General features: G+C 39.8%; 1 protein-coding gene across 1 annotated transcript in view; it reads right to left on the bottom strand.

The window, feature by feature from the left end:
* Positions 1–24,475, bottom strand: part of LOC109038419 (ABC transporter G family member 20) — a 38,929-nt gene that overhangs the window by 8,039 nt on the left and 6,415 nt on the right. Inside the window, exons 3-9 of the mRNA XM_072304893.1 lie at positions 7,402–7,534; positions 6,426–6,580; positions 5,195–5,302; positions 3,849–3,939; positions 2,908–3,042; positions 2,317–2,438; positions 264–489 (exon numbers count right to left, since the gene is read on the bottom strand). Of these exons, the coding sequence (XP_072160994.1) occupies positions 264–489; positions 2,317–2,438; positions 2,908–3,042; positions 3,849–3,939; positions 5,195–5,302; positions 6,426–6,580; positions 7,402–7,534 (970 nt within the window). The remainder of the gene's footprint in view (positions 1–263; positions 490–2,316; positions 2,439–2,907; positions 3,043–3,848; positions 3,940–5,194; positions 5,303–6,425; positions 6,581–7,401; positions 7,535–24,475) is intronic.

Genomic DNA, 24,475 nt, shown 5'->3' with positions numbered 1-24,475 from the left:
AAAGGCTGTGCAATTTTCGAAGCAAACCGTTCTAGTAAAAGGGAGGTATACTGTACATTGAAGTTCATTTTTCGCATGCGGGGAAAAAATTAATGGAAAGGAGGTTGGGCTTTTTATGTTGAATTAAATCCAAAAAGTCGCAATTATTTCCTTGTCTGAATTCATTAGTTTCATTTGCAAGTTGAAGAATTCATAACTTCACTTTGAAAAATTGTATATGCACTGATGTAAATCAGTGCCAAGTCATACTGAAAATCGTTTACCATCACATAAGTTCGATTTTTCAGCTCGTTCAGGAAAATGCAGCTGGCCATCATTTCTGGATTAGACAGTATACAGCTATTGGTGAAAGTTCGAGGGCAATTTTCAACGCTGCCGGGAAACTCTTCGTTGACTATCGCTAGAGGTAAATAGTAAGGATCATGAGCAAATGCTATTTTGGCACAGATATTTAATACGAAAGGCAGCATGAGTCCAAATATTGTTAACCTAAAAACAAGCAAAATACACGCGTTGAGGCAAAAATTATACAAGAAGGCCCCGTGGCCGCTACGCGGCTCATACGATTCAGTCCCTTCATAGGCGCTTCGCGCACCCCAAGGATCATCTCGCGGGCCCCCATTAGCAGGGCCGGATTTAGGGGGTGACCGCATGGGCCGTGGCCCATGCCGGCTAATTTAGGGGGCGACAAATGTTGAAATTTTTTCAAATGTAGATATCAAGAGAAAAATCTGATCCAGAAAAAAAATTACTAACGAGAAAAGGCGAATAAATCTCTCATTTCCTGAGAGTTGAAGTACATTAATCGCCGACATCGGTTGATCCAGTGGTTAGCACAACTGATCACAGACCTAGATGTCCCGGGTTCGAATCCCGGCCACGGTGGCAAGATTTGATGGTCTCAGATCTTGTCACCGCGGAGTGGCATGGATGTTCTTTCTTCGTTTCTTTCTTCGTTTCTTCCTTTGTACTTCCGTTTCTACTGATGTTGTAAACTTTCCTTCATTTAGCGGTGGCTGTTTGTCTACACGACTAAGGCCAATGAACTATACCTAGAGTGCGCAAGCTCTCAAAAAAAAAAAAAAAAAAAAAAAAAAAAAAAAAAGTACATTAATTGCTAATTTGTTCGTTTTTCGTCGATACAAGAGACAGCGCATTTCACTTGTCTATAGTTGAGAGAGAAACAAAACATGAAATTTGGCCTGGAGCGGCGCGGCGCAGAGAGCAATGATGACGAGGACTTGAGATGGAAAGGAGAAGCCCTCGCCGCGCCGGTCAGCATGAAATACATATTAGCGCCTACAAGACTGCATGAATACTTCGCGCGTTGCGTCAAAAACAGTTTGAGGTCAGCAGCGGTCGGCGTGAAACGCATATGCGCGTACACGACCATAGTGATACTTCACGCATTGCGCCAAACACTGCGGTTGGCGCGGTGGCGGAAATTAAAATCATTAAACCACATTCATATTTATTCTTGCATAATTTGTTAGTTCTTTTCTTATAAATGAAAGGCCTCGTCCACACAGAGATAGGTTTACGTAACTTAATTTTCGCGCAAAGTTCTGTGAACTTTTGCTTGTGTTGACTGGGCTCCCATAAAAAATGTGCCCAACACGAGTAAACGCGTAATATGCACCCCTTCTCCTCCGACACGTTCACTTTATGGTTTGTATCGATGTCTCAAAACGAATGAGAAGGGGCTGCAAAATACAGGTGGCCCATGGGCGGGCAAGCAGGTAAATCCGGCCCTGCCCATAAGTTAATCTAAATAGAGCATTTGAATCTGGACACTATTTCCTATCGATATAGCTGCAAAAATCATGAATGTCAGCCCTGTAGAGCTTTAGAACGAACTGAGATAAAAATGGTTATTACGTAGTTTACATGGAAGAATTTACAAAATCACGTAATAGAGAAAACTCGGGTAATATTTCCGGAATCGGAATTGAAAGGGCTTATCTAGGGACGATCACTTGGACTGCATTTTGCAATTTGGAACTATAAATTCCTGCCCGGTTTAAAAACAACGTATAAGCCATTAGTTTCCCTATGCACACACGTGTTTTTTCAGATGTTCCAGAATTTATAGCTCCAAATTGCAAAATGCAGTCCACATGTCGATAGCCGCAAAAATCACGTGGGTAAGTCGGCCCAGTAGAACGGTAGAATGAACTGTGACAAAGGCGAAAATTTAAGGCGTCAAAGAGGTTATAGTAATGATGATGATATCGCAATAGTGCGCTCTCCGGAGGACCACAAGACAGGATATTAATTTGATCACATTTTTCAATATTTAAACTATTTCATACTTACACCAGGTTGTTTTTAAGTACGTAGAAATTTTTCAACAGTTGGGCCTTTATGCGTGATAGAGAGATGCGTTTGGGTTTCTCAAAAGTCCTGACCTTAGAAAAACTAGTTTCTTCTTTGGAGATCTGAAATGATGAGAGGTGTAAAGTGAGATATTTGACAGTACAATGAAGTCAAACACAATATGATGTCTTGACCGGTTTCTTGAATTGACACTTAATTTTACGAAAGCAAATACTTAGTCAAACGGCACAGTGATGTATATATTCGACTAGAAGTAATTTACTGATTTTCCGTATTTTCCTCATTTATCTCCCTCAATACTTTCGTCGTATTCAAAACGTGAGTAGCTAAAAGTTCATAATATCGATAGGGATACGGTGCCAACCATTGTTGACCCCTTCCTCAAAGAAATGCCTCTTTGACTTCAGCATTATTGACACAGTTCTGCGTGATTTACAATTTCCGCGGCCGATATTACACATTTTTAAATTTCCCGCGTCTGCAGACTTTTCATTCTCTCAAGCCCCGGCCATTGACAGATTTAGCGGCTATGCGCGCTTGAACGCCATATTTAAACACATTTTGACTTACTTTACGGGAAGTTTTATTGTTTTCCTGGTAACAGAGCGCGAGGAATACATCCTCAAGGTAATCAGTATTGTGCTCTTTGAGCAAAGCCAGTGGAGTATCTTGTGTAAGCATCTTTCCATTTCGCATCAGACCTATCTAAATTTTGAACACACATCAATAAGCTTGATTAGTCATTATGATGGGAATACATGATAAGAACTAGAATGAATTCATTTAAAAATAAAAAAGGCAAGTTTAAAATCAGCTGCAAGAAATAGCCTTCCGAATGTGATCGTTTTATGCGGTGGAAATGAATATTGTAAAGTTAAAAACCATTATTATTTTGCCTGGAGTCTGAAAAATAACAGTTATTCCATGAGGCACTTCAGGGAAATATTTATGATCATAATGAAATCACGATGGGTCCTTTCGGGTTAACTTGACCTGCACTCCTCCACGTACCTCCAGGTCTTTCCAAGATAGAAAAGAAGGTTGCCGGGGTCTATTTCAGGGTTTTTATTTTAATTCCTCCTTAAGTTACTCTTTGAAGCTACGCTCGCACCAAATTCGACCGTGTACAATCTTGAAGTTCAAATATCATACACCCATAAATCGCCTCGAACAGCAACAAGTGTTTTATTCTCCTTTTACCTGCCTCATTTTGCTCTGGGGTAAAGAAACTTTCAGTTTCTTTGAGTGTTTTCTATTTTCTAGAATTTCTGGGTGAGGGGGAGTAGCTGATACTGTTTCAAATTTTAAGGGGAGGGGGAGTCCACCCTAACCTTCAAGTATTAAGCTCATGAATGTTTCAAAAAACCTTTCTCAAGTTTTTGATTTTTGTCCGAGCTCCATTAGAATATGCATTCTTGCGTTCAATGGACACTTCGCGATGTGAGATTTTAAAAAAATTATGAACTGTAAAGGATGGGAGTCCGTATTAAAATTTCCTCATTGATACTGACCCTATCTGCTTGGCGTGCTTCTTCTATGTAGTGTGTTGTGAGAACTACTGTTTTTCCTTGATTAGCCATTTCTCGTAGCCTATCCCAAAAACTGTAAGCACCAAAAATATGTAGGTAATTAGCATATATGTCACAAGGGAACACATTTGAGGACATATTACACTAGATGCAGCTCAACATGAAAACAAAAAAGGGTTGAATATTTCGATAAAGTGTCAAAAGTCATGCTTGGTACTCCAAAAAGAATCAAGGGTACTAAGTTTAAAGCAAATCTATCGGAGAAGCGGAATAGTACTAGTTTCCTGTATTTCTCGAAGAGTATTGGTTTTTTTTTTTTTTTTTTTTTTTTTTTTTTTTTTTTTTTTTTTTTTTTTTGAATTCTAGTGTCAAATTTGAGCTAAACGCCCCAAAAGCCCTTTGACACCGCAATTTGATACCAATATAAGCAAACAATAGCTACGCAATAATATGAAGGAAATCCGTTGATTTGTTGCCGAGATGCTTTTTTCCCCTCCATTTTAAACTTTACCCGGTTGCCATTTTGCAACAATTTGGGATATTTGCCTTAACGTTACGCCAAAAATTGTATTTTTTTTCTACCCATTCCGACAATGTATCATATGATAGAGGTTGCCATTTAAAAAAGTTAAGGATAGTGCCCCTCCCCCCCTCCCCCTTAGACGGATCCCCCGAATTTTTTTAGGGAGGAGGGGGGGGGGGCAAAAGATGACTCTAACTTTTGAACATTATCGAAGTTTAAACTGGATAGCATAATTAGCATTAAAATTAAAAGAGGTGTGTGATTTTTGAATCGCACTTGTGTATATGACCTTAAGTTTTGGAGACTTAAACGAATGGGTATAAAAATAACCGTGGCAATATGCTGCTTTATTGTGCGCGTTTATTGATAGGGCATTTACCGCCACCGATGGAAATTGAGCGCATGCCTATTGTGTCGTCCTGGAGATAACGCCGCACACATTTTCAGATGCTGCCAAATTTCCCTTGTAAAATAGCTATTTTTTGTGAAATTATTACTATTTTCACATGAAATTTTTAGTTATTTCATATTAAAGTCCGAAAAATCAGAAAACAAATATTTCAAAGTTTCCTCGGAAACGCGTATTCAATCCAGGGAAATTTGGCCACGTCTGATGACTCATACGGCGTTCCTCCTTAGAATGACAGTATTGGTGTGCAATACGGATATTCCTGATTTTATTTCATCAAAGGTATGTTATGGAACTTGTCTTGGCATTTAGATACTTTATTTTTCAATAAAAATTAAACCTTTAGCCAAGTTTACCTTAGTCTGAAAATATTATCGTGGTAGAAGTATAACTTACTTTTTACTCAAAATTGGATCCAGCCCAACAGTTGGCTCATCCAAGATTAAGACTTTGGGATCGTGTAAGAGAGCTACTGCCAAAGAAACTCTTCTTTGCTGTCCTCCACTGGAAAATGAAGAAAATATAATTATCATTCGCTGTTGGATTTTCTTCCAAAAATGTCTAACCATTTATGTCTATTTGATTTAAAGATATTTACATCATCGTTTCTTAGCTTTGAGTTTAGGGCTGTCAGATTTTTCAACAAGTTACCCGAAGAGTTGAAAGAAATCTTTATCAAAGCTGAGTCGTCAAATTTGTTCATTAAGGTATTAAAAGAACACTTTTTACAAAACCCTCTCTACACCTTGCAAGAGTTTTTAAATTTGTAAGATTACTCTTTTTTATAACTTTTCCTAATGTGACTTGTATTGAGCCTTTCTGTTCAGGCTAATGTACTAATATTTACAAATAAATAGTATGATGGAAGTATGATTCGCCGTCAATTTTTACTTTTTAACGTCATTTATTTTTGAACTTTCAGTATTAAATGGATTTCATGAGATTTAATCGGTTCAGCGTCAACATCAGCTGAAATTATTAAATCGTTTGGAAGTTTCGATTAAGAAACAATAATGATACCTACAAATTTTGATGAAATGAGATTTAGACGAGGTAACGACTGAAATTCTAATAAGCAGTCTACTTACAAGGGGGTTAAATCATTTTGAGAATTATAATTTTATTCGATTTTGGATCTAAGTAAATTCCTACAGGTTGATTTTTCCTTAAGTCTGGGTTGACAATTTATTTCGAGGCTGTCAACCCATGAGCGTTATTGCTATTTTTGCGGTCAAAATTTTCTCGGATTTTATTGGTCAAGTGGTGCAAAGAGAAACACATTATATGGAAGGACACATTAAAAAACTTCTTTTTAACACACATCAATGGATTTGAGTTTTATCTAAAATAAAGACCTGGAATTGATTCCCTTCTATCAAACTCGGTCCTTATGGCTTCCTATACTTTAGGGTTAGGGGGAAAATAAAGCTAAGTATTATGAAATTATAAATTATTCTGACGATTGAAAAAAAAGTTGCTGTGCATGTTCATCTGCATGGACATTCTGACAAAGCTAGAAAATAAAGTAGAATAAGCTCGCCAAATTCTTTATGAAAGTTTCAATCAAACGCGGTGAAAAAGGAAGTTTTTGTACATCTTTTTCCCATAAAAAGCCAAATTTTCTCACCTTAAATTTAGAGGGCATCTACTGAAAGGTGGTAAGGCTAACAAATCGGATAGGTATTTACTCCTCCTTTCAATTTCGTCTGCGTCTAAATTATGCAGGTACCCGTAAAACCTCATATTTTCACGGACGCTAAGTCTCGTGAATAATGATATATCCTAAAAGAAAATATAGATGAATATTAATTTCAAAAAAAAAATGAAGAATGTATAAATAGATTATTTTCATATTCGGTGCCTTCATGACCCTTGGAGCCAAATGGATTCGATAAACTAGTACTAAAAACCGCCTCTAATAAAAATTAAATGCATAAATAGATAAAAAGACAAAAAATGAATTTGTCAGTTGAGGGCTAAAATTTAGCTCCGAAACACATTTTTTTAACAGGAAACCGAAGGAAATAATGCCTTAAAACTTTCCGTAAATTTCCTCTGTAATATGAGGAATGCAATCAAATAATTTTAAATCAGCATATTGCTGAGTATTCTGTAAAAATAATCTTAGTAAATTTGGCAAAGGCCAATGTATTAAATAAAAAAAAAACAATTTTCAAAAAATAATTCAAAAAGTAAGAGTAGCCAATGTATTCAAGCTGATTCTGATAAAATGCATTCAGATACTTCAAAAAATGGAGGATGACTTAATGAGGATTTTCCTAATCATTCATTAAAACAATGGAAATCAAATTTTCAGGAATGTATCATCATACATGAGGACTCAGGAGTTGCTTTTACAATGCATACTGACGCTCTGCGACACCAAAGCGCCACACATACCCGAAAATTTTAGGCCACTGACATCTCTTGATTTCATTTCTACGTATCATCATGATTGCTACATCCATGCTAAATTTCGGAAAAAATACGGGGACCTCAATATCGAAGCACGTTTATTGCATCTTTATAGCTTTTCTACACTTCACACGGAGTAATGTCCTTCACCAAATGAAAAACACTTCCGTAATTGTCAGTCATCTTACCTGGGGCATAAAACCTATTTCTTTGAGATCTTTAAGACTAGTAAAAATGGAGCCAGCGTCTAAGTCGCTTCTGCCGACTATTGCATTGACTAGAGTAGTTTTCCCGCATCCGCTTGGTCCGAGCAAAGCAAAACTGTCAACAAGAAAATTTCGGTCAGTGAGTATCGCATAATGAATTAACCGTTGGGTCGTCGATGGAATACTACAATTAAGGTGATTCGATGGACGCCATATTTTGTGTCAGAACTGCATGCGATATATCGCATCAATTGGTTTCATTTTTTCAGCTATTCGTAATTTTTCTCTAATTTTGAGATCGCAATTTTGTTGTCAGGAGACTAAAGCAATCACTTAGCAATTTTAACAAAGAAATTCAACGTACTAAAGGCGTGGGTTTTTTAGAGAGAAAACATCGCATTCGCGATACTGATATCGAAACTGCACTCGAATGCGATATTTTCTCTCTAAAAAAACCACGCCTTTATTACGTTGAATTTCTTTGTTCAAATTGGTAAGTGAGTGCTTCACATCCTAATCACAAGTTTCCTTATTATTTTATTTTTGATTTTTTACTCTTAAGGGACTTCGGCATTGAGGCATCGCCTCAAACAGCAAGCTAAGACATGCTCACATCCGCAAGTTGAAATAATCGCGCCAAACAGAGCGGTAGGCGTGAAACCCATCAGCGCCTACGAGGCTATAGGAATACTTCACGCATTGCGCCAAACACAATGAAGTTGGCGTGGCGCATACAAGCGCCTGCAAGACTGTGAGAATACTTCAAGCATTGCGCTTACACGAAGGTCGTAATTTCTCGGTGTTGTACCTCCCACCCGCGGTAAACACGATTTCCCACCAGTGTACACCGCGAGCCTGCAATCTTATGATCAGGGTCATGGAGATTTCGCATACCTTAAGGTGATTCGATGGACGCCATATTTTGTGTCAGAACGGCATACGATATGTCGCATCAATTGGTTCCATTTTTTCAGTTACTTGTCATTTTTCTCCAATTTTGAGATCGCAATACTGTTGTCAGGAGACTAAAGCACTCACTTATTAATTTTAACAAAGGAATTCAACATAATAAACGCGTGTTTTTTTTTTTAGAGAGAGAAAACATCCCATTCGATACTGATATCGAAACTGCACTCGAATGCGATATTTTCTCTCTCTAAAAAAAACTACGCCTTTATTACGTTGAATATCTTTGTTAAAATTGGTAAGTGAGTCTTCTGACAACAGAATTGCGATCTTAAAATTGGAGAAAAATGACGAGTAGCTGAAAAGATGGAGCCAATTGATGCGATATATCGCATGCCGTTCTGACACAAAATATGGCGTCCATCGAATCACCTTATTTTGTTTTTGTAATCGATTTTTTATCGATGCATTTCGATGAGGTTATGTACGTCATCTTACCTGATATTAGGTAGTAAATGAAATGAAATGAAAATAAATCACGGTGAGAATGGGTTGAAAGTAATTCATGTTCGAATCTTCTGTTTAGGAGTGTTATACGAGAAAAGAGGGTAAATGGGAGAAAGCAAATCATTTTGTCGATGAACATTTAGAGAGGAAACGTTCGCAAAAATATCGTGATTAAAATAAGAAAAATCTTAAGGATGTGCCACGGAGGAAAACTTGTTTGAACATATGAATTTTCGCGGAAATCAACCACCTTCAAAGCTCTAGGCGAATACTGCAGTTTTGGTAAGCAGGGAGAAATTTAGTCATGTAGTTATCGAGCAAACCTTTCAGAGTTGTGAGTACAATTAAAAAATTGTAATCCAATTTTTCTCTCAATCATAGGCGTAGCTAGGCCATTTTGCTGGGGGGGGGCCTGGCCCCCCACCACCGGGGGGTCTGGGGGGTATTCCATACCCCCCAGGTCAGCGGGGGGTCCGGGGGGCCTCCCCCGGAAAATTTTTGAAATTTTAACTCTATTTGAGCGCATCTCGAGGCACTTGTGGCGTTAATCTTCCTTCAATTTCTGCATAAAATTCACCCAGTTTTATGCATTTTAAGGTTAAAATAACGCAGGGGATCTGTCTGTGGATCTGGGGTTTGACGCTCCCCCGTACCCGAGTTAGCCGGCAATTGCTAGAGATAGTCGGCTACCCTTCGACCCCGTAGACTGCCACCTCGGTGACTTTCTCGGGTTTCCTCCTCCCGCCTTTTGGCGGGATAGGCATCCCCTGATGTTGCCGCTCCACTGTGCCTGCGTCCTCGGTCGTTAGCCCACATCCTGTCGCGGCGGCAACGCGGCGACAGATCAAGCGGGATCGTTGACGTGTCTGGTTTCGTGATTCCCGCGCCCCCCAGGATCCCGGAATGCGGACCTTGAGTCCGCGCATCCGGCCCTGGTGGTTGGCGGGGGCTGAAAGCGGGCCGGACCGGAGGAGCAAGTCAAATTTGACTAGTGCTTCGGATGGGGTTGGCCGGCCGCGTCCCTCGCTACTCGTAGGGAGGGGCGCTGCGAAGTCTGAGTCCCATGGGTGCAGTGGGTAGGACTCGGAGCGCCGGCGTAACACAGGACTCCTTGGAGTCCTGGCCGGGTGCCACCTGGAATCCCCCACACATCCACGGGAGGTAACCTTTCCGCTTCAGAGGCTCCAGTGCTGACGGACCCCTCGGGGTACGGATTCCCATCCTCAGAGCTGCTGGGAGGTTTAAATCCCTCCTGGCGGGGGTTAGGTACTCCGGAGGCAACGGGGTGCTCCTATGAGGGTGGGGTCCGGCTGGACACTGCTGCGGGGGGCCCTCTCGCCTGACGAGGTAATGGCCGTAGGCTGACCGTTGGGTGGGAATTAAACTCGGACAAAAGGGGATGCGTAGTGCGGATGCATCTCAAGGGGAGTGTCGTTAGTGTTTGGCGGGCCTACCGTCATAGGCCAAACCCACATAACCATTCACACTCCCGGACCGAGGTCCCCGGACAGCGATGCCCGGGGACGTTTCACTCGGACCGGGCCGCGATTGGTATCTGGTACCTGGGAGTGGGCCTGGAAAACCCCCCCGGGGCTCGCCGGATCTGGGGGCACTTCGGTTCCCCCTCAATCCAGTGCGGGAGAAAGCAGATTTTCACTTCCGTTTAAACAAAAAAAACAAAAAAAAGGTTAAAATACTTTGAAATTGTTGCATTCAACAGGTTATTCCATTTATTTTCTCACTTTTAACCACTCATTTGTGTGAAAATTGCGAAATAAATGTTTAGTGAATGTTTAGTGGCATCCTCTCACGGGCCACGGCGACAGAGACTTACCGTTAAAGATGGTGTTTTTGCACCATCCAGAATTTCTGGGGGGGGGGCCAGATGATACTATTTCCAATTTTGGGGGGGCCAGGCCCCCCCCCCCTTCCTACGCCACTGTCAGTTTTTCAAAGAGATTAGAAGATGCGTTAATTGAAACATTCAAAACTGTCCGACCAATGTCCATATACTTATTGAGGTTCACATCATTACTTCAAAAATGAGTGTTTGGTTTCTTTATGAACTTAACACAAAGTAGCAGGACATTCTATGTATGAAAGAAGAGATAATTTACTATTGGACGATGTAATAGATTGAATACCCAAACAAAATATTTCCTTTTGACAAGTGTGAAAATGGTGACATCTTCCATTAATCATAGTGCAGACATTAATCTGCAGTGGAGTGATGGCAGATAATCTCTTTCATCACGGAAAAAATGATTTTGCAATTTTGTAGTTTAAAAAAGTCTCCAACATGTTTCAATGTAAATTTTACAATAAGAAAATACTAATTTAATCACCCCTGTAGTTGAATTAACTTTCCAATATTGTAAAATGTAAATTTGAAACATGTCGGACATATTTTTTTAACAATTTAATCGTTAAATTAGCAATCCGTTTTTTCCGTTATTGTCATAATCGTTTTGGAGCGTTTGATTTCTTATAAAAAGCTTGACTTTTAATGCGATTCTCAAATGATAAAATATAATTAGATGAAGGCAGTGGGCGCTGAAAAGTGCACGTGCCTTCGAGAAACGATCGAGTCTATCAATTAACAGTTAATTATCCCGGTATCGGTTAGCGCGACGCAACTTTGTAAAAAGCATTGGCCGAAGGCCAAATGGAGCAGGGATTGACACACGCCGTTGTGCGGCTCTGCCGATATGTCTACGAGTATCGCCAGCCATGACTGCAGTTGACAGATCGACGTACTAAAAAATATTCTGCGGCTTCTTTATAAATGGAAGCGTCAAAGCAGAATTAGTATAACTTCTTCTCCTGTAACCCGCGTAACCTCGAAGCGACTTTTTCCTCATCATTGTAGAAATCCGAGAATCATAAATTGATCGTCAGGAAATGAAATGTGCCAGGAGTGGACCAGCTCAATTCATCTACATGAAATATTAATGAATATCAGTGGATTCGGTGAATGTTTGAAAACTAAGCAAAATTCTATGGATTCGACAAATAATATGTGAGTTATGTAGTTTAACTCTGTGCTTTGTTAAGAATTAAATAAACCGCATACAAACTAAGTAGGATTGCTTTAAGTGTTATGCATATCAACTTCGACGACGTGATAATATCCACGAAATTATGGGACGTGGTGCAGACCTTATTTCATAGCTATTTGGCAACACTAAGGAAGTAATGTCAATACGCGATGAGTTTCAGACAATATAATGAGTTCTTTGACGCACCTTATAATTTAAATCCCAACGTATAATATTAATAATCTCTTTTCCTTTTATCATACATGCATCCCAGTTACAGGAAAAATGCGTGGGAATCTTGCGCTAGCTATGGAAACAATGTTATCAGAAAAGATAAGCTGCACTTTTGAGGGATTGCACTCAAGATCTAATGGGAAACAGCAGTCGTTTTCAAAAACAGCAAATTTATCATTGCGGAAATTGACAAAATTAATTACGGCTTTTTATAAACGATGAGCAATTCGGGTTAAAACTCAAGGGATGTCACTTGAAATTTTTGAGTTGCCCCCTGCCCCCCTCCCCCCGAGGGAATCAAAAACTGGAGAGTATACTTAAAAAAGTTTCCCCTTCCGATATGAGGAAAAACGTCTTTAACCGCAAGTCAGTCGACATCATAATTAAAGCTAAAGTTATGGCCAGTGGTGCGTGACTTTTGAATAACCCTGTATAACATAGATAGGTACATCCATTAAAGATGTGCCCCTGGTACTTTTTGGGCGGACCTCATTTTCACATACATAAAGTCGCTTTTATAGTGCCGCCTCGCGCTCTGCGACGCCCAATCGCCATTGCCCCCTATCCTCCCAGAGATCATCAGGCAATTGGCACCTTCTGATCTCCTCCTCCACCCCTTGTCGCCAACCTTTCACAGGACGTCCACGCCGTCGCCTTCCGGGAGGAACCCAATCGAAGACCTGCTTGGGCAACCGATCATCTGCCATCCTTCGCACATGTCCATACCAGACCAACTGCTTGGACCTGATATCGTGCACGATGTCCTTCTCCACACCCATTATCTCGCGACCTCATTTAAAGAAGTCTATTAATTCATCTTCATTTACAACTGACCCATTAGACACATCGACGGTGAAAGTCGGCAATCACATAACTCGTTTGCGGTGTCTGAAAATCTCCGCCTCTACGTCATTTTTTTAAAGGAGAACAAATTGATATTATTTCTTGAAGTTTTTGCAGAATTTTCTTCGCATTGAGAAGAAAAACCATGACAGTTTTAAAGAATTGCCGTTGAGTAGTTTTCCATTTAAAAAATAAAGTATGACAGGAAGTCTGCGACGTCGCAAACCGAGTTATGTGATTGCCGACTTTCACCGTCGATATATTTGTTCCGGGTGTCACCTTGGGCGTGTGCCTCAAGCCGCGAGATCCTCGATTTCTTTTTGGCGGACGAGCAGTCGAGAAAATATTAGAATTTTACTGGGAGGGAGGGGGAGAAAAGGAAAGTGGAAAATTGACGGAAGGTTCCATCAACCAACAATTTATTAACATACCGGCGACCGGCGTGTGACACAACGGACGAGTCGGCTTGACGCACAGCGGGCTGATTATTGAAATTTACAGACAAAGAAGACAAAATGGGAGAAGAGCGATTCCATTGGTTGAAACGAGAGGTTGTAAGGAAATGATGCTGTTGGGCCTCTCGGAGGTAACCGTTAGTTAGTTTATTATTCATCTCCTTAGTCTAATGCAACCCACCCGCTTTCACAAATTTGATCGTTCCATTTTCTCTTCGTCCTCTATGTCTATAGCTTTGTCTATCAATAGCAATGCTCATTTTGCATGGGAGCGAGTCAAAGGGAAGAGAACGAACATGTTGTGCGGAAACTTCCAAATCTTCTTTAAAATCTTCGTTAAGTATAAAAAGTAAAAGTTTAAAAGTAGTTTCATTAGTTTTTTCGCGGGATTTTTTTTTTTTTTTTTTTTGGTGACACTTGCTTTACCATTTGTAATGTGACGAAATAAACATCGAAATAAGCAGCTTTAGACAGCAATTTCATTTCTGACCGTTCCCAATAGTTCGCACTAGCGACCAGCGCTCGCGCTAATACGTGCTTTGCCGTGCTAAGGAAAAACACCTTATGAGCCTTCGGACGTTGCCATATTTCCTTGGAGAAAACACGAATTACATACATATAAGTCGCTTTACGGCACTCCCTCGCGCTCTACAACTCCTAACCTCCACTGCTCTCTTTCAAACCACAAATCTTGGGGGATTGAGCACCTCAACATTTTCGCTTTAAACCCCTCCCTCCAATCTTTCATTGGGCGCCCTCTGCGTGTTCTCCCAGGAGGAACCCAATCAAGGACCTTCTTCGGCAACCTGTCCCCTGCCATTCTCTGGACAAGACCATACCAAATTAGAAAACACGAATTAACCAGGAAAATTTTGAAAATTATTCCACAAATTTTTTTGACACATTTGTTCGCAATTTATCATAGAACATCTAAAAATCTCTCGGAAAATGTGCACAATTTTCCTAAAAATATATGTTCATCCAAGGAAATTTGGCAACTCTCGAATGGTTGTACGGACTTCTTCCTTAGCATGGCGGCACACACTAGTATGAGTGACTCACGGGAATCTTAATCCTTGAATTTGTTGGCACTTGTCTCACACGGCTCAGTGGATCAAGTTAATAGGAGAGGCCGGACAAAATTTGGAAACTTTAAACGCTTATAACTCCGCTTATACAAAACTTTGAGGTTCTAAAAGTGGTTCCATTGATTTCCTCGTGAATTTTGCTTCTAGAAACAATCTTGAGAATTTAAAATGTGACGAAATAAACGTCAAAATTTGCGGTTTTAGTCAAAAATTTCATGTTCGACCTCTCCCATTGACTCAGTCTATTGTGCGGCTCTAACCCTTGCGTTTGCTTTTTTCCGATTCAATTGACATTTTGTCTTAATTGACGAGAGACGCGTGGAACATCGATTCTTTGAAAAGTTATGACAAACTTCCAGGATAAACTCCTGCCAAATAATGACTAAAGAATCATCATTATCTTATTAAAATAGTCGAGTCAGGGCAAATCGCGGGCACGAGGCTGCAAACGTCACACTACAACACTACCGTGCTAAAGAAATACGCTGTATCGTATAAACAGTCGAGAGTCGCCAATTTCCTCCGATAAAATGTTTGCTCTTGGGGAGAGTTCTGAATATTCTCCCTTAAAATTCTCAGATAATTTAAAAATGGTCGCGGATAAAATCCTCTGAAAAATTGGAAGAGAAATATTCGCAGATTTCCCTGGAAATTCATATTTTATCAAAGGAGTTTCGGCAACGTCTAAAGGCTCATACGTTGTTCTTCCTTAGCACGGCAGAACACACTTTTCCAGCAATTGAGTTTTCGCTTATGTGTAGAAGATTTGCGACTTAAGTACTTCAATCTTGCTTACAATCGAGATGTTGCAAGTGTGAAGAATTTGCGATTTGACTGTTGATTCTTATGTAAAAGTTTGCGAGAAACACGATAGTCCCACTGGTTTTCTCTGAAGTCAACTCCCAAGCTCAAAAAAAGCTTTCAAGTTGAGGCCAAAATGGAGGGATATCCCACCCTACCCTCAGAGTCCACCTCTACATCAAGACAAACTCTCCATGCAAAAATAGGGAACAAATACATTAGCACGGTTGCCGTGTTTTCAGTTTTGGAGGCCCCAAATAAAGTGGCAGCCCTGTCAATGTATTTGCTCCCTATCTTTGCATGGGGAGTTTGTCTTAATAATATGTAGAGGTGGACTCTCAGGGTAGGGTGGGATATCCCCTCCATTTTGGCCTCAACTTGAGAGCTTTTTTGGAGCTTGGGAGATGATTTCAGAGAAAACCAGTGGCACCATCGTGTTTCCCGTGAACTTTTACTTAAAAATCAGTAGTCAAATCGCAAATTCCTCACACATGCAACATCTCCATTTCGCGAGAAACACGATGGTGCCACTGGTTTTCTCTGAAATGAACTCCACAGCTCAAAAAAGCTTTCAAAATTGAGGCCGTGGAGGGAATATCCCACGCTATCCTGAGTGTCCATCTCTGTGAGGGTCAAACTCTCCATGCATAGACAGGGAGCAAATACATTAGCAGGGTTGCCTTGTTTTCAGTTTTGGAGTCCTTAAACAAAGTGACAACCCTGTTAATGTATTTGCTCCCTATCTTTAAATGGAGAGTTTGACTTGATACAGAGGTGGACTCTCGGGGTAGTATGGGATATATCCTCTCCATCACGGCCACAATAATTACTTTGAGAGCTTTTTTTGAGCTTTGGGGTTGGTCCCAGAGAAAACCAGTGGCACCATCAAGTTTCTCGCCAAATATTACGTAGGAATTAATAATTAAAGCACAAATTCCAGAAATATGTGAGATCTCCATTGCATACATGTACAGTACCTACGAACATACTAATTTTTTATTTGTGTTTTAAGCGGTTGATGAAGACTCGGGTGACCAGCCGAAACGTCCTGACTCTTATGTTTATTGATTTTAGCCTTGTTTCCCACTGATTTTTTGTGTTTTTGTCGAAAATACTACATCTGTGCCGTTCTTTGATTGATTTTAAGTTCCAGGTTTGTCATATGGGTCCCTTTGGTTGGGGCCCGACACAAACTAGCTTGATCTTAGAAGAATGTCGTATTTTTTGTAGGGAAATGTTTATTGCATTTAGCAGGAAAACATTCTAAATGCACTTTTAACTTATTGTAAAGAGGCTGTTTGCGCTATTCTGGGATTTGCTAATCACGCGTTTCCCGTTAACATTTAGTGATCTGAGGGGAATATAAGTAATTTCCGTCTATCAAACATGATACGTCACAGCCCAAAGAGAAAAACAATCTCCGTATCAAAATGCCAGCATTTAGGCATAAAATATTCCTTATCTCAATTATATCTGACGTGGAAAGAGGAACTTTTATTTGGTGATTCTTTTAACTCGCCGAAGAATAAACCGAGGATACGGCGAAAAACCCTGCATTTAATTAAACGCTCTACAATATTCATTATTTCTGCCCATTGAGTTATTAGCACCAAGAGTTCTTTTGAAATGCGTTGTCAAACCATTGAATTTCGACAGTATTCTTTCTCTGGAGATCCAGATTATTTATTGTGAAAATTGTATTGAGATTTTCTTTTTCTGTTCGAGCGTTTGAGTCTCCGATGAAGCATTAGCGTACCGGCACACTCCTTAAGGAATTTCTAGTTGACCATTTGGACTAAATTTTGCGATTTGGAACTATAAATTCTAGCACGGTTTAGAAACAGAGTATGTGCCATTAGTTTCCCTATGGACATAAGTGTTTTTCCAGAAGAGCCAGAATTTATAGTTCCAAATTGCAAAATGCAGCCCATCTGTAGATCACTAACCGATGGTCCAAATAACTCAGAAAAACGATTTTTCATTGAATCAGTTGCCTACACAATTTTTTGCAGGGTTTTTAATTCAAACTTTTTTCTATGGAGGGATACTTTCTCAGAATGGATCGAAAGATCAAAATTTGAGTTTTTTAACACGGAATAAGGTGCAGCCACAATGAGCGTATTTTACGCAAAATCACTGGAAAAAAAAGTCGCTTGGATCTAGAGTCCAGACTCTTAAAAGCATTGACAAGAAAAAACACTCTGATTCAATCCGATTTTAGCTAGCATCAAATGGTAATCCGCTTAAATCAAAAGGCCTCGCTCTTCGATTCAAGGAAAAATCCGATTGAATTGAGAAGATTTTTATTGTCAATATTACTGAAAGTCTTGGCTCTTAATCCGAGCTACTTTTTTCCCAGTAACGAGACTTTTTAAAGCCAAAACCGTCCAAAACCCACTATCAGGACGTCGAAAAAGTTTGAAATCCTTCTTTAACGCACAATGTGCGACAAGAATCCGAATAACGCACTTTATTCCCGACGTCTACGGCCTCCTTTTTTCCTATGCATCGCAAACAATCTTTGATGATTCTAAAGATTGCGCTATTTCAAATTGTAGATGCTTCTTAACCAACCGAACAACCAAGCATTCATCAGAGTATGTTTTTCTAATCGTGCGTTTGAGTCTTTCATTCGATTGTAGACATACTGTACGCATCGCATTGAACACGGACCTGCATTGCACCAGAAGTGGACGTATTTCTGCCAAACGGAACGAAGTGCATTATGACGTGAGCCCTTTTGTACTGTTGTGCATATAATCTTATGGGTCTCAGGGCTCACGTTATAATGCACATAGTTTCGTTTGGCAGAAATACGTCCAATTTCAAAAGAGAGAGGTGAGTAAGAACAAAAAGAAACGGTAGGAATAAGGAGAGGGAATCGAAAAAATGAGAAAAATGATTTGAGGCGTCTTATCACAACCAAACGTAAAGAGAAGAGAAAGACATACAGCGCTTTCGACGTGGTGGATTGTTCATTGAACTAATTTATGCTAAAAAATGCCATGTTCAAAAGAAGTTGATGAAATTAAACCATGACTCACGCGAGTTTTTTTTAACATATCGACGGTGAAACTACCAAACCACGTATCTCGTTTGCGGTGTTTAAAAATCTACGCTCACATTTTATTTTTTTGAAGTAGACCAAATCAATATCATTCCTTGAAATTTTCACAGAATTTTCTCCGCACGAAGAGGAAAAATCACAGAAATGTTTAAGACTGGACGTAAAGTAGTTTTTCATTTAAAAAATAAAGTATGACAGGAAGTCTGCGACGTCGCAAACCGAGATACGTGGTTTGGTAGTTTCACCGTCGATATTTTCTTTTAGCGTGAGGATACATCACGTGCCTAAAACACTCTCAAGGCCTTTCGATGTCACCCGGTGTCTCTTGTGATAACAAAACACAACAAATTAAAAGCTGAATCTCAGCTGTGTTTAAAATGTAATGGCTTTGGTCTTTGTTTATCAAGGGAAAACATTAACTCCGGCTAAAATTTGAATGAGAATCAAAAGTTTCCTCATAGTCGAAAAATTGAGTCTTTAAGTAGATCCATTTCAAGAGAGAGGACTGATGGGTAGGAAATAATGTATCTGTTATTAATTTTTTCCTCCTTTCTAAGCGGTCTAGCCTGACAAGAGTGCTAATGGATCAGGTTGCGTCTTGAATTTTTTTTCTTTTTTCATGTTTTAGGAGGCTTTTTTCTGTAGACTATTCATCCTTGAAGATCACTAGCCAACTGATTTTGCTTAAAACTTATTTTGCAGTTGTGAATCTGAGATTTCCTGACTTACTCGCAGTTTTATTTAGGTGCATTTGCGAAAAATGAGACCTCCGACGAAGTTAAAATATCGGAACCTGTGTTTTAAACGTAAATGAAATCAGTTGACGAAGATCCCTCCTCCCCTAAAAAAACTTTACTCAAAATGCAACTTTTAATCATAAATCACAAAATTGTGATTTCTGCATTGCCAAAGTTTATACATTGCCCAGCATTTAGTAATGCTTGGGTTTGTGCTGAAAATGAAAACTTTGCAGGCTTGTACCATTAAATTCTGCTTTGACTCAAGCAAACAATGTAAAAAAGAGCTTTTCTTATCACACGGTTTCATCGAATCAAAATTCAATGAATTTCTTCGGTTCATAAGGAAAAGGAAACTTTTCAGAAGACTAAATTTAGACACAACGAAATCATCCGTAATCGACTCAACTACATAGGCTGTCCCAAAACAACTGAGAGTAAGTCTGTATTTCAGAAACAATAATAGATATTGAAACGCGGTTTGTAGGAGGTTGTAGCTCATATCCTTAGCTATCCAACGAGCCCAAGATTTGCTATTTTGGTCAAAATTTCGCTGAGTTACAGCATTTTTTTGGAGCCGTGTAAAATATAACCCTACAGGATTTTTGAGTATTTTTTTCCTTGTCTGAACTGTTGTTCCGAGATCGCAACTTTGCGGATCACGTTGGCACTGGTCTAGATGCAAGTTCTAACATGTTTGCATGTGCTTTCATTGCATACCAGAGTTTTCTTCAACTTCCCAGCTCAGGGAAGCCAACATTGTCCAACGTTAATGACACTTTCTTCCTCCGCCGCAGAAGTTGACGGCCGGCCGCCATGCGGAATCAAAGCTGCCGACTCGCGACCCTCGGAAAAAGCTGCATGCCACCGATAAATGGTGCTCTCCCCAAGTCGATTTTCTCCATAAGCAACTAACATCTCTTTCACGGTATCAGAGACAGTTAAACCTTGGTAGACACAGTAATGGATGGCATAGCGTTGCTCTTGTTTCAGCTCCGCGGGTGAACTCATTGCACCAAACGAGAACACGTGTCATTAACGCTAGACAATGTTGGCTTCACTGAGCTGGGAAGTTGAAGAAAACTCTGATATGTAATGAAAGCACATGCAAACATGTTAGAACTTGCATCTAGACCAGTGCCAACGTGATCCGCAAAGTTGCGATCTCGGAACAACAGTTCAGACAAGGAAAAAAATACTCAAAAATCCTGTAGGGTTATATTTTACACGGCTCCAAAAAATTGCTGTAACTCAGCGTTTGTCGTATCGTTCGTAATTTTGACCAAAATAGCAAATCTTGGGCTCGTTGAATAGCTAAGGATATGAGCTACAACCTCCCACAAACCGCGTTTCAATATCTATTATTGTTTCTGAAATACAGACTTACTCTCAGTTGTTTTGGGACAGCCTATGTATTTATAGGTGCATTTGCGAAAAATGAGACCTCCGACGAAGTTAAAATATCGGGACCTGTGTTTTAAATGTAAATGAAATCAGTTGACGAAGATCCCTCCTCCCCTAAAAAACTTTACTCAAAATGCAACTTTTAATCAAAAATCATAAAGTTGTGATTTCTGCATTGCCAAAGTTTATACATTGCCCAGCATTTAGTAATGCTTGGGTTTGTGCTGAAAATGAAAACTTTGCAGGCTTGTACCATTAAATCCTGCTTTGACTCAAGCAAACAATGTAAAAAAGAGCTTTTCTTATCACACGGTTTCATCGAATCAAAATTCAATGAATTTCTTCGGTTCATAAGGAAAAGGAAACTTTTCAGAAGACTAAATTTAGACACAACGAAATCATCCGTAATCGACTCAACTACATTAGACGTAGTCAAATTTCTGCTCATGTTTTAATTTTTAACGCAAAGCTGAGTAACATTCCGACTTAAAATTTGTGAGTAATGTCTTCATTTTCTAAATGTATCAATGTATCATAATGTTAAGTTTTCCTTCCAAAAAATAAAACACGAAAGGAGCCTTGGAAACATGCGGATCAGATAGTATGATTCTATTTGAAGCTGTCCATATATTTGTTAAAATTAGAAACTTGCCTAAGAAACACAAAAAAACGAGTAACCAAGATTAAAATCAACAAGTATGAAGACTGGTACCTTTTGGGGGTAGTTTCAACCCCCTCCTCGGCCAGTAAGGAAATATATACATAAGAATTACAAAAATCAAAATCCCTAGACCCCAATTCGCAAAAACAACGTCCGGCGGTCTTTGATTTTTATAATTTTTTTGTTTAAGTCTTTGTTTCTGGTCAAGGGATTGAAACCACTCGAAACGTCTCATGTTTTGTGTATGATGTTTTTAGCCTATTGGTTACCCGTTTCCTTGTGTTTTTAGTTGAGTTATTCGGGCTGCTTTTGTGGATTATTGTTATGAATTTGTTGTAACTTAGTTCTATGCGCTAGGAAAAAGCGCTGAAGCTTGACTTGAAATTCAATTGCAGTCGCTCTGGATTGCGGATTACAAATTAGGGCAATGAACGGATCGTTGTGGGTATGTAAATCTCGATTACTGCCAACGAATTACATAATGGAAATGCGAGCGTCTAATTAAAATGACGCGAGTGCGTTTCGCAGTGTGGCTAACGAGTTTCCACTGAATATTTCAGTACGGAAAATATGGGCTATGATATGCAGTTGCGCTAGGGTTTTACTTATCGACGCGCATAGGTAAGTAGAATTTTTCTGCCACACAGTGGATCGAGTCACTTAGAGAGGCCCGCCATGAAATTTTTGACTAAAACTGCAAATTTTGATGTTAATTTCGTCACATTTTCAATTTCAAGTGGTGCTTTAAGAACAAAATTTTACGAGAAAACCAATAGAACCACTTACAGATCCTTAAAATTTTGTTTAAAGGGAGTTGCAAGCTTTTGAAGTGTACAAATTATGTCCGACCTCTCCTACTGACTCGATGCACTGTGTGCCTCCGCCCATGACGGTCGCGGGCGACAAATGGATTCGTTGCAAACTTGAGTTGGAGTAAAAGCGCAAAGTAATTACGAATGGAGAACGATTTACAAATCATAATGAGCGCATCAGAAAAGTCTAAAATGCACTCCTAGCTTCACATTTTGCGGAAGACTTATGCGTTTTTAAAAGCTTACCGCTTCCGCGTCACAGGTGAATCTTCCGTAAGAGGAGTCGTTCCATCCAACCTTTGCGTACTATTACCTGCGGACCGATTATTGAAATTGATAGACAAAGCTATAGACAAATGCGAGAAAAGGGATTTGGAGGGATCCTATTGGTGAAGCAGGTGGTGGCAATGGACATAGGAAGTAGGCAATGGACTAACTAACGGTAACCCACTAAAGACCCGACAGTTAGTCCATCATTTTCTTCCTCAGTCTATAAGAACCAACCATGTCAACCAATAAGATCGCTCCATACTCCCTATGTTTTCTTTGTCTATCGCTTTGTCCATCAGTTTCAATAATCGCCCCGCTGGATGCTACACAACATTCAACATGGGTGACGCTTCCGCGGGCAAATCGTGAGGAAGCACCATTTTAGTGTTATTTATCAACGCAAGGAAAATGTGTTGATTGAATCCTATCTCGTCACGAGTGTTTTGGGCGGATTGGCGTCGGCCATGTTGAATATTGCGTGGCATCCTGGTCCGCAAGGGTTGAACGGAACAACTCTCATGAAATGGACTGCATTTTGCAATTTGGACCTATAAATTGTGGCTCTTCTGGAAAAACACTTATGTGCACAGGGAAAATAATGGCACATGCGTTGTTTTTAGACCGGGCTAGAATTTATAGTTCCAAATTGCAAAATGCAGTCCAAATGTTCACCCGTGCGGCTCGTGCCGTAATATCATTTCTCCAGCGCGAAGCTTAAAAGAGCGCGTATCTCTTACACAGATTGTGAAGTTGGAAGTGTATTTCAGACTTTTCCGATACACTCATTGTGATTTTTACTCGATTTTCCCCGAGTAATTTCTCTGATTTTTGCTCTAGCTGAGATTTGCAACAGTCCTCTTCTGTCGTGCTAAGGAAAAACGCCGTATGAACATTCAAGAGTTGCTATACTTCCTCAGGTGAAATTTTTATTTTTGAGGAAAATTGCTTTTCGTGATTCTGGAGGCTCCTAAGGGCGCTAAAACGACCGTTCGGCCGATCGAATCACTTGAATCGCGATCCCTCACTTGTGACTTTTAAGCGAGTTTTTGTGTGGATGGTGTGTATTACGTGATTCTGGAGGCTCCTAAGGGCGCTGAAACGACCGTTCGGCCGATCGAATCAAGTGAACCGCGATCCCTCACATTTGGCTTTCACACGAGTTTTTGTGTGGATGGTGTGCATTTCGTGATTCAGGATGATGAATATTTTTTCTTGAAATTTTCAGGAACTTTAGATCAAAGTACGAACAAAATTCTCTCAAAAATTGGTAGAAAAATATTCTTAAGTTTACCAGGGAATTCGTGTTTTAACAAAGATAATTTGGCAACGCCTGGAAATTCATACGGCGTTTTTCCTTAGCGCGGCAGTATTTATGACGGCATCATGATGGATGCAGCCATAAAAAGTTCCATGTATGAACAAGACATTCTAAATATAGAGGGAAAGTTACAAACAGGGGAAATTCGTATTTTGATGCAGATGCCATACACGAGAAGATATTCAAATTAAAAATCCGTTTCATCAACCTTTCGCATCTAGACTAACATTCCTTGATTATCTAAAAAATCACGTACCGTCCATCGATTACTCAAAAGAAGAGTTTTTATTCACGAATGCGTCCAATTAAAGTAGGGTTCAGGGCATTTTCAGCAATTAAAACTTCCCTTCTGCTCTGAAACACAGTTTGCTTTGCCGAAAGCTCAGCTGAACGTATTTCTGCCAGAGGGAACTATATGCATTAATACAGGAGCCCTGAGACCAATAAGAATATGTGCATAACAGGGCTCACGTCATAATGCACATAGTTCCGTTTGATAGAAATACGTCCAGCTAAAATGCCGCCTTTGTTTTTATCCCATTTTACCGGAAAAAAGTATCAAAATATTATTCACTCGACACTAATTCATTTATAATTAGCGGTAGCAGTAGCTTCTGGAATGCAGGTCTACGAATAAAAAGAGCAAGAGAAAAAGGGAAAAAAATGGAAGGTTAATTTACACTCAATTCTATGTGAGTATCCGCGAATTCAGGTCAACGTGGCAACAGAGCAAATGCTGCCTCACGCCCGTGAACTTGACCAAGGTTTAATTTCACTGTTGCGTAAAACGGACTGACTGTGTTCCAAGTTTGAGCGCGGAAAGGAAACTGCATATGAATTCAATTGTAACCATCTTGTGTCTATAAAAAGTCACGCCGCGTGGGTTTTATAGACAGAAGCTGTTCCATGATCATA

The sequence above is a fragment of the Bemisia tabaci genome, chromosome 10 (assembly GCF_918797505.1).
Source record: "Bemisia tabaci chromosome 10, PGI_BMITA_v3".
In the NCBI taxonomy this organism is placed as follows: Eukaryota; Metazoa; Arthropoda; class Insecta; order Hemiptera; family Aleyrodidae; genus Bemisia; species Bemisia tabaci.
This window is presented reverse-complemented; position numbering and strand designations above follow the sequence as displayed.